Raw genomic sequence first — 11,298 nt, 5'->3', positions numbered from 1 at the left:
CCCCTAGTTAAGCGGCCGCGCTCGCCAGGACAGCGTGACGCGGTGGCCAGAGGGTGTGCGCGCCCGGAGCCGAAACAGGCGGTGCGCACCCCCGCGCCTGGCTTCCCTGGGCTCTCGCCAGTCCCTCTAGGCCAGCGGGGGCAGGGCGGGGGCGGGGCGCGGGCTTTTCTGGCCTGGGGAGGAGTGGCTGAGACCCGGGAGGTCACTCGGCAGCGGGGCCGGCTGCTGTTACACGCGCCCCGCGTCCCGGCGCCGCTCGCCCCTCTCCTGCGCGCGCCCGGGCGCACGGCGCACATTCGCGGTCTCCGGCTCCCCCGGCTGGCGGTCGCCACCGAATTTGGGGGCATCTCCCAGCCGCTGCGTGGAGCCAGCCCCTCCATCGCCCTATCTGAGGGACCACATGGCCACTGAAGCCTCCTGCCCGTGGACGGGCCGCCTGCCTCGCCTCCAGGTGAGAACCTGGATCGAGCCCGTGGTGGCCTCTGCCCAGGTGGCGTCCTCGCTCTACGACGCGGGGCTGCTTCTGGTGGTGAAGGCGTCCTACCCAGCGGAGGGCGCCTCCAACCACAGCGCCCTCCCTTCGCCCCGGGGGGCTCAAGAGGACCAACAGCAGAGGGCCATCTCCAACTTCTACATCATCTACCACCTCGTGGTGGGCCTGACGCCCCTGCTGCCCGCCTACGGGCTGGGCTGGCTCAGCGACCGCTACCACCGCAAGATCCCCATCTTTGTGTCCCTGCTGGGCTCCCTGCTCTCCTCCCTCGTACTGCTGCTCAAGGTGCTGCTGGATTGGCCGGTGGAGGTGCTGTATGCGGCGGCGGCGCTGCACGGGCTGTGCGGCGGCTTCTCGGCGTTCTGGTCCGGGGTCATGGCCCTGGGGTCCCTTGGCTCCTCCAAGAGCCGCCGCTCCCTGCGCCTCATCATTATCGACCTGATCCTGGGCTTGTCAGGCTTCTGTGGGAGCATGGTCTCGGGGCACCTCTTCAGGCCCATAGCGGGGCACTCCTGGCAGGGCCTGGTGCTGGCCGCCTGCAGCACGGGCTGTGCGGCTTTGGCTGTGGTCTACAGCCTCTTGGTGCTGAAGGTCCCCCAGGCGGTGGCCAAGGCCGGCAAGACACTCCCCACTGTGGCCGTCCTGTCTGGTGTGGTTGGCACGTATCGTTCTCTGGATCCCGACCAGCAGGAGCAGAAGAGTGTGGAGAGTCATCCTCCGTCTTACGGAAAAGCAAAGCCCCCCAAAACCATTATTGCCCTGCTCTTTGTGGGGGCCATCTTATATGACCTGTCCGTGGTCGGGACAGTGAACGTGTTGCCACTTTTTGTGCTCAGGGAGCCTCTCAGTTGGAACCAAGTGCAGGTGGGCTACGGGTTGGCTTCTGGGTACGCCGTCTTCGTCACCAGCTTCCTGGGTGTCCTGGTCTTCTCCCGCTGCTTCCGGGATACCACCATGATCATGATTGGGATGGTCTCCTTCGGGTCCGGAGCCCTCCTCTTGGCTTTTGTGAAAGAGACATACATGTTCTACGTCGGTGAGTCTGGCGCTGCCGGGGAGGCTGGCCCCCTGCGTCACTGGGCTGCGGTCTAGGGGTCCCGGCTCAGCACCAGAGGTTGTACATGTTACCTGGGAGGTCTCGCCCTTGCAAGGGAGACACGGTTAAGTGCACTTGAGTTTATCTGTCCTTAGCATTGCTGGTTGTGATGTTACTAGAATGGTGCCCGTGGCTTTAGGAGGTCCAGGGAGGGGAGGACTGTGATGCCCAGAGTCATAAAGGAGGCTTCAGGAGGGTCTCAGGAGGAGGAGGAGATGGGGTTGGGTTTCTTACCTGTGACTTTAAACGGATAAAACATTAAGTAATCCCACTAAAAAGTTCCTTTAATTAAAATTATCTAGGGCCAAAGCAAGGGCTTTTAAAGAAATGGATAAAAATTCTCAACAAATACCCTCCACACCAATGTAAGACATTCCCTCAAGGAAGCAAAATGAAGTTTGCATCTGAGGACACAAGCTGGATAGGCACCAGCAGAGAGCTCCAGAGCAGAGCTGTCGGATAGACTGACGGAAAGGATCTACATGTGTCCCATCCAATGTGCTAGCCACTAGCCCCCTGTGGCTATGGAGCGCTTGAAATGTGGCTAGTACAACTGAAGGACAGAATTTAAAATTTCATTTCAATTTATTTAAATAGCCAGACACAGCTGGTGGCCAAGGTGTTAGAAAGTACAACTCTAGACAGTTACCAGAAGCTATGCCTTGGCCAGGTCATAAGCCTCAGAAAAACACCGAACAGATGGCCCGACTCCATGGCCAGCTCCCACGTAGACCAGCCATGGGCACAGGCCAAGTACCCCTTCCTTGGCCCTTGCTCACGTCCACGTCTCCTCCCTCCCTCCCTCTCCCTCTCACATAGACACACGCTGCATTTGTATAGTCAACAGGGATGGAGCTGAAGGGAAGGAGGGAGTGTGTGGGCAGCTCTAGGAGTGGGACACATTTCTGGGTGCAGTTTGCCAAAGCTCTTGGGGACTCTCTCCCAGAGGTACACATGAATGATGAGGACAGGCACTTCCCTCCCCAAGGAGGCAAAAAGAGCAGCCCCTGAGTAACTTCAGTGGCACCAGCTCCACTTCTTGGGTGCCACTTAAAAGGCACTGCCAAAAGAGACACCCTTCAGCATCTCCCACCATGTTGACTGCACCCTGCCCCCTTGCAGATAGGTCTGCAGCATATACAGCTCCCTCAGAGCTCAGGGAGTCTGTGTTTGGTCCCAGGAGGGTGCCAGTCTGCCAGCAGGGAGATTACTTCTTCCAGTTTTAGACACCTGAGGATTGTGGAGAGGGAGCTCCAAGTGAGGCTTTTGTTTTATTCTAATTTGCCCCTTGGCCAAGGCTGGGCTACAGTAAGGAGATTTCTTGTGTGATCCCTTTACAGCTCGAGCCGTCATGCTGTTTGCCATCATCCCCATCACAACCATCCGATCAGCAATGTCCAAACTCATAAAGGATTCTTCTTATGGTGAGTGAAGGGGGCCTCTCTGTGGGGTCTTCTGCCCAGGCTGTTTCAGAGCTGCTCAGCTCAGGCATGGGGTTTGGACCTCAGAAGGCACATGACAGAGTTCCAGAAGCAGCCTTGACCATGCTGGGGGGCACCTGGTTTTCATCCGGGGCAGAAGGGGCAAAAAACAGGAGGATGGGAAAGACTCAGCAGGTGAGCCACTGAAAAGCCACAGTCAAGGAAAGAGAGTAGACAAAGTCATCCACCAGCCTCAGGAAGCTCCAGCGGGATGGAGGCAGGATTCCTGGTGAATTGGGCCATGAAGACTAAGAGGGCATCCTGGGAAGGGTGAAGAGTCCCTAAACAGCTCCCCAGAGATCAGCCAGGGGCGCAGAAAAGGGACGGCGGCTCTTCTTCTTGGTAACCTTTGTCCCTGCCACAGGAAAGGTGTTCGTCATACTGCAGCTGTCCCTGGCTATGACCGGGGTGCTGACATCCACAGTGTTCAACAAGATCTATCAGCTCACCTTGGAAAAGTTTGCCGGCACCTGCTTTGTTCTCTCCTCCTTTTTATCCTTCGTGTCCATCATCCCCATTGGGTAAGATGGGAATGGTGTCTACTGTTTGGGTGGATGGGTGGGGGCCCTGGTGCTTGGGTCAGCCCACCATCAGATGAGCTTGTTCATTTTCAGCATTTACACAGTGAGTTCTAAGTAGGTTCTCCCCCAAACAAAAAGTTCTCCAGTTCCCCCAAACCAATAATTTGACAATGTGGGAATTTCCCCAACTCAGAAATAGCAAACAGAGGGCCCCATCCAGCAAGCTCACTTCCTGGCTGTTCTGTACTGACAATGTATTTATAAGAGTCCCTTACACTTCCTGATAATCAGAGGATGGGGTTGGAAATGCTCTAGACCCACTCAGACCTCTTTTGTTTGGCTTCTTTAGATGACAGTCATTCTGCCTCATTTCCAAGGACCCTTTCTGCTCTGTGCCCTCAGAGGGCTTGGCGCTTGGAGGCCGCTGTGCTTAGTGTGAGCTCCCTCTAGGGCCTTGGCTTCTCTGGGTTTCATTTGTCCCATCTGTAAAATAAGAGCACTCAGATCTGGGAGATCCCAGGCAGGAGGCAGGCTGGAGAAGCCAAGGTCATCAACGAAGCAGAGAGATGTCCAACAGCAGTACATGCAAGCCACAAAGGCAAGCCATAGACGTTATTTTAAATTTGCTAGAAGTCAACATTAAAAAAAAGTTTAAAGTAATGGGTGAAATTAATTTTAAGAAAATACTGGATTTAACCCAGTATACCCAAAATATCATTTCAACCTGTAATCCCTTTTTAAAATTATCAATGAGATATTTTGCATTTTTTTTTTTTTTGGTACTAAGTTTTCCAAATCTAGTATGCATTTTACATTTACAGCACATTTCAACTTGGACTGGCCCCATTTTGAGTGCTCATTAGTCACACACAGCTAGTGGCTGCCACATTAGACAGTCCAGCCTGAGACTGTTTTGATCCTTTTCCCCCTTCCCCTTAGTGAGGTTCATGCTTTTATCAGTCCTAACAGAGGAGAAAGGAACACGATAAATGTATCTACAGTTATCCACAATAAAGTGCAAGGGATTTGATGCAGATTTGCATTTTAATGGGACTGCTGAGAGCTCTACGTATTAGTAGTGAAACTACAGGCATAGGGTAGGATATACGTGACAGCAGTTGGGAAGGGGCAGAGGGTGGATGTTGGTAAGGCCCTCCCTTTTTGGAATTCTTACAGCACATCACAATATAGGTCCTGCCTGCATAGAAGGTTGAGCCTCCTGGGACAGTTCCTTGCTTTATTTCATAGTTGAGGAAAATGAGACAAGAAGGTCACACAGCTTTGTGCAAGCAGCAGGCATTATTATTTGTGTGCTCTTGGCCCAGCTCTCATTTTCCTAGGGTGTGGGATGGAGCTAGACCTGCCCCCCAGCTGCCCAGCCCTTAGGCCTCATCATGTGCTCCTGTTTTCATCCCAGTCTGGCTGAATGGGTTGGGCTTGGCGAGAGCTAGCTGGGATGTGGACTCCTTGGGATCCAATGAATACTGGAATAGCAGCTTTACTGCCACCCGAAAGATCCAGTCCTATTTAATGGGCAGTTGGTTGAAGTAGTCTCTTTAACCTAAATAAACGAAAACAGAAAACAACAAAAGAAAACAAGTCTTCCTAGTTAATGTGCTAAACTAGCTAACAAAAACAGACAAATGAGAACAATTAGAATATTCAATAATTGGTTCCTTTCTGCTTTGGGTGTGAGCTATGTATGATGCTTCTTGTTCATTAAGAGACTGTAGGGCCCCTGAAGCAGGTGGGATGCCTGGACCTCTCACCCCCAGTGCACAGTGTTACATACAGTGGACTCAGTCACACGTTCTGTGCACGGAATCTTACATAAGCTGTGCAGGGTCTTAATGAACTTATATCACAGAAGCAGGGACAGAAACTGTTGATTGTGTATGTGGATGAGGCACTTAAGCAATTACTAATTATTTCCCTTTGCTGTAGACATTTAGCAGAAGAGGGGCACATGTGCAAATAGTGAGCATTCTCTCTGCACAATGCAGTATCCTGGAGAGAGATAAAAATTACTGACATCTGCTTTATTTCATAGTTGAGGAACATAAGAGTCCATCCCTAGAGATTCTGATGCAAATGATTTGGGGGTGGGGTGGGGTGGGGAGGTGCAGCCTGGGCATGGGAATTTTTAAAAACTCTCTGGGTTATTTTAATGTGCAACCAAAACCAAAACCTCTAATATAAAGGGAGTGCTTCCATTACCTTCACCTCCTGTGAAGTCACTAAGTCAATGGGATCCTGAAAAATTCTTACAGCTAGAAGAGGCCCCGGCTGCACCAACAGTAATTATAGTGAGAACAACAGGTAAGACTAGTAGAGCTTTGTAACTGCAGAAAGAAAAGCTGCATTCCAACAACATAAAAACCCAGGGAGGTGTGTCAGAGCAGGGAGCACGCAGAGGGCAGGAGGCCAGGCTGACTGCATCTGCATCCTCCTTGATGCCAGGAGTGATCCCTGGGCCGGAGCTGCCAACAGCCTGTTTGCAAAGCCCAGGGACCGGGGTGAGGTGAGGGGGCGGGGGTCCTGCTGCTTCCTGGTGCCCGAGTGAGTAGACGTCATGTGTCTGTGGGAAACTGCCCTCTCCTGCTTGCTCTTGTTTGCATGAGAAAGGAGAAGCTGAAGAAATAACTCTGTGCCTTTGCCCATCCACAATCTCTCCCCGAGCCGAGCCGACACACGTGCACTCAGCTAGTGCCTTGTGCTTCACAAAGGAAACAGAAGCCATCAGAAGAAAAGGACCTCATCTTCTCCACAGTAAATCTACAATTCTACATGCATTTGCACCCATCCTTATCTTCCATTTTTTTAAAAAACAATGATAATAATCGCGCATACTTAGCTCTATGTGCCAGGCTTTAAGTATTTTATGTATTTTAACTAATTTAATCTTCCCAAACAACCCTGTGGAGTAATTACTATTATTATCCCCATTTGATAGAAGAGGAAACAGTTTTGGTAACTTGCTGAAGGCTACTCAGCTCTCTAGTGGAAGGGTCAGGACTCGAATCCAGGCAGTGTCTCTTATCCACTACATGACACTGCTTCTCAGAGAGGCCACCGAGTGCTGGGAGCCACCTCTCCCCACCCCCCAAAGCCCCTGCCAATTCCACTGGAGCTGCTCCTAAGGCCACTGATGACTTCTTCCTAGTGGAATCCACTGGACACGCTGCTGTCCTCATCTTACAGGATCTCTCAGTGGTTCCAACGCTACTGGTCGGTCACTCCTCAGGAGACCCTGGGCTCCTGGCTTTCATGACGCCTCCCCTGGTTTTCTTCCTACCTCCCTGACTGCTGCTTCTCTACAAACCTCCAAATGTAAGGATTCCGTGGCGCTCTGTTCTGGCTTGTCTTCTCACTTTACATCCTCTCTCTCTAAGCAATCTAAAGCACTCCCCGAACTTTCAGTTACCATTTAAATTTCTGAAATTAGATTCTGATGCCCTCTTCAACCTGCTCCCCCTCCAGTCTTTCCAGGCTCCCAGGGCAGAAATCTGAGAGTGATCAATGGCCCCCCTCTACTGTTACGGTGCCCGTGAGTTAAAGTACGAGACAGCCAAACAATTTAAAGAGCCTTTTATTAGCCGGGCCCGGCGACTGCTGCCTGTCACTCCGCGCAGGGAGTTCAGTAAGCAGCCCCCACCGGAGAGTGCTTGAGACTTATATAGGCAGAAACCACATCCTGAAAATGCAAGCAAGCTACTTTGACAAAAGCAGAGTTGGCAGTTAATTAATGGGTGCTTAAGATCTTTAGCAAGCTTGAGAAGTTTTCTCAAGGCCGGTGCAATGATTAATTATTGAAAAGGTTACGCTTGGCTAATGTGTACATCTGCAAGTCTCACTCCCTAAAACGGCACAGTTTCACTCCCTTCCTCTCAGGGCTTAATGTTTACTTTGCAGTCATTACCGGTTGTGGGGGAAGGGGACTCTCTTGTTACAGATATAGGGGAGGGGGCTCACTTTAGGGCCCCACTTCATCTACTTCCTCCCCCTCCTCCAGTTCATCGGGGCTCATTTAATCTACCTCCAAAATATGCTTCAAAGTCGCCCTTTTCTTCTTACATGTGCTACCACCCCTAGTCCAAGCCACCTAGATGACTGTACCAGCCTCTGAGCCATCATCCAAGCAGGTTCCAGTCCCAGCCTCTCTCCACCAGGTGGCAAGAGTGATTGTCTGAACATGTAAATCAGATCATGTCACCTGCTCAAACCCTGCCCTGGGCTTTCATTGCTCTAGGGATAAAACCCATACATCTTACTATTGCTGAACTGGTTCACTGCCCGATACACACAAAAGCCAACCTGTGGCACCAGGGTTTTAAAGAAAGAGATTTATTACAGAGATCTGTGCAAGGAGGCAGGAGGCAAAGTCTCAGATCTGTCTCCTCAAATTGGAGAAACTCTGAGGTTATGAGAGTCAGACAAATGGAGGTGGAGATAATGATGTTGGGACATTGGGGATATTGACTGATTTGTTCAATTGGAAGTGTGTGAGCATAGGCCCAAGAAGCTGTTCTTGAGGACTGACAAAAGCCAGCAAGGGTAAGTGTTGGGTTACAGGTTACAACAGGGTTGTAAATCACTTAAATTGACATAAGAAAACAAGTAAAGGAAGGAGCTAAGGTAACCAAAGGGGCCATTAAGAACTGACAAAGTCCGCTGGGGCAGTACATACCGTTACCGGTAAATAGTTCGATTAACATAAGATAGCAAGTAAAGAGACTTAGCTAAACAAACAGGTTCTAAGATCTGACAAAAGTCAGCTGGGCAAACATAGTAGTCAGCAGTTATGATCTATGGGGAAATACTTTCCCTAAGGGAAAAGGGCTACCTGGAGACATTAGCGGTTACACGGTTCCATCACCAGGGACCATGAGGTCCTGTGTAATCTGGTCTTGCTGACCCACTGGCCTCCCATTCCTGCCACTAAGGCCACAGGGCCCCCTTCATGCTTCAGACTCAGCACCTCCCCCAGGCCCTTCCCCCTTCCTCACCCACACTTCTCTCTGAACTTTATTGTGATCTTAATTTAAATATTGTTTTCTCAGAGAATTTCCCTCATCCTTCTCAATCTGAATTATATCCTTCTATTGCATGCTCCCAAAGCTTCCTGCATTTTTCCTTCATAGCCTGACCACTGATGATTTGTTGAATATGCTTGTCTACTGGACAGCTGGCTCCCTGAGGACAGAGACCAAGCCTGACTGGCTCACCATTGTATCCTCTGTGTCTACCAGGGAGCCTAGCATATAATTGGGACTCAAAAAGCATTTGTTGAATGAATGAATGAATGAATGAATGAATGAATACCTGATCTGTCAAAGGGTGTGGGGCAGCGACTAGAAAGCATTGCTGACCACGTGCTTCCTGAAGCTGACTGTTGTCTGACCGAGAATCAGGGCCTGTCATCACAAGACTGTGCTATTCGAGGCTCAGAGCCGGGGTGAGCTGTGGAGTCTGGGCTCAACAGAGGGTTCAACTGACCCGAGCTGGCTGCCTCCAACCCCTGGCTCTCTTCTCGCCAGCTTTGAAATACAATGAGTTTTCATTTATTTTTAAGTTGTTTAAATGTCGCATCCCATAAAGTCCTGGGGTGTCAAGGAAGGCAGGAAACCCAACTGTTGGGAAGTTTCTAGAAAGCTTTCTCTTAGAAGGCTTGGATTTGAGCTCATATCCCATCCAAGAACTCCAGGAATATACAGAAATCAAGAAAAGATTGGCTCCGGTTTAGAACCTGAGATTCCTGGAGCTCATCAAACAGTTGAGAAAACAGAGGGCCCAGAAATTGAAGGTCACACAGATCCAAGACTTCAACCCAGAACTCCTAACTCCTATGCATCTATCAATCTACAAATATTTTACAACAGTGTAAATACGATTTTAGAAAAGATAAAGGGGCTTTGGAAAGGCAGAATACAAAGCAACTAATTCTGCCTGAGATTAGCCAAAGCTAATCTTGAACTGGAGATAGACGAGGAAATTCATCATCAGGCAGAAATGAGCTGGAAAGATAACAGGAAAAAGAAAATGAATACGCAAAGGGTTCCCCACACTATGGGATACACAGAGAAGTTCAGATCTGCAGGGCTGGAAGGACCCTGGAGTGGGAGGAGAGAAGTTCCCTGGGGCCATCTAGAGCAGTTTTGCCACAAATGAGTACAGCCCTGCAGTCTGTCGTCATCAGGAGGTCGCTAGAGACGGCCCTGGCAAGGGTAGGGAAGAAAATGCACATCCTCTGCCCCATTCCAGCTGCTCACTTGTAACTCTCTATTGTAAATTCTCACAGCATCGTGGCCTGTAAACAAGCTTCATGGCTGGCATACGGAGACATCACAGAGAAATGAAGGTGCTGAAAACAGGAGCTGAAAACCTCAGCCAAGGCCGCGTCCCTTGGAAGACACAGGGAGGGGCCTGGAGCCTCCCCCTGCCCAAGAACCCCGAATTCCAGCCGAAGTCAGCCTGGGAACGACCTGCTCTGGCTCATGGGTCCCTGGTGGGTGGGAAAAAGCACTTACCTGGTGATGGAAGAACTTTCTCAGCTTTTAGACACCCCCGTCAGGCAGAGGTTTGGTTCTGGGTCAGCCATACTTGGTGCCATCCCAGCGGGTGCCAAGGAGTAGCCAGGTGGACATCTGGTGGTGGGCTAGGGGTCCCAGCCAAGAACTCAAGCAAGAGCATCACTTTCAACAGCCTTGGGGAAGGTGGAAGAAATGCTTGGTAAGAACTGCCACCATCCAGGAACAAGTCAGTATTTTAAAAATTAAAATAAAACCTTGGAAAAAAGTTAGCTTTCCTTCCTGGGGCCTTGTTTGCTGTGAACATTCAGGAAAGAACATTCAGAGAGCAGACCCTTAGCCTCAGGGTAGTTTTTGGTTTTTGTTTTAAGATGTAAATATCAAAAACTTCCTTTAATGGAATATTAAATTGAACACTTTCAGTCACAATACTTCCTAACCGCTTAGTGGTGTGAAGGGAGAGGGGAGATGCAAAGCCACTTTATTTTGAGTTACTTATTTCTATGGACTAATTTCTTACATATATAAAAAAGCAGTTTTATGTCCTAATAAAACCAGCATTCATAGTATGAGTGTGACTCATTCTTTCCTGGGTCGGATTCCCTCTAACTGCAGGCAGCTAACAGCAGTGACCAGCCTGCCAGCCTAACTCCTCGCGCGCCCCTCTGCTCCCTCCCCCACCCTGACCACCTTAAATCCAATCTTGCAGGGCATAAAAAAAGGAAAAAAGACCAGTTCAGACCCTAACTATTCTGTATATCGAATTCACCCCTCCTCCCCTCCTTCTCACCTCAGCTACCCGAAGAGAGGCTCCTGAGAGACCCTAAATAATTAGTTCGGTATCTCCCTCCTTCCTTCTCCCAGGCCTTACAGACTCCAGACAGGCTAATCAGCGAAAAGGAAAACATCCGTACCAGTTAGTCCTAATCATAACCCCCTCACCCATCTTCTTGGAACCAAAGTGTCCTAATTTGCAACCTCAATAAATCCCTGGGTACGGGAGTCAGGTGGGTGCTTAGTCCAATGACTGTGTCCCTGTAAGAAGGGGTAAATTTGGACACAGAGATCAAGAAGGCCACGGGAAGACAGAGGCCGAGACGGAGGTGTTGCAACTGCAAGCCAAGAGAGGCCAAGGACTGCCTGCGCCAGGCGACAAAGAAGCAAGGAGGGCTTCTCCCCT

At 50.3% G+C, this 11,298-nt stretch overlaps 1 protein-coding gene across 1 annotated transcript; it reads left to right on the top strand.

Moving 5' to 3' along the window:
* Nucleotides 1-248: 248 nt before the first annotated feature.
* On the top strand, nt 249-10,687 carry SLC46A2 (solute carrier family 46 member 2). The gene is made up of 4 exons (XM_037798508.1): nt 249-1,529; nt 2,930-3,013; nt 3,435-3,591; nt 9,890-10,687. The coding sequence occupies exons 1-4, from the start codon at nt 401-403 to the stop codon at nt 9,945-9,947; spliced, it is 1,428 nt and encodes a 475-aa protein (XP_037654436.1). The 5' UTR covers nt 249-400; the 3' UTR covers nt 9,948-10,687.
* The last annotated feature ends 611 nt before the right edge of the window (nt 10,688-11,298 follow it).

This window comes from Choloepus didactylus, chromosome 10, assembly GCF_015220235.1.
Source record: "Choloepus didactylus isolate mChoDid1 chromosome 10, mChoDid1.pri, whole genome shotgun sequence".
NCBI classification, from domain to species: domain Eukaryota; kingdom Metazoa; phylum Chordata; class Mammalia; order Pilosa; family Megalonychidae; genus Choloepus; species Choloepus didactylus.
Note: the sequence above shows the minus strand (reverse complement) of the source record. Positions and strands in the feature narration are given on the sequence as shown.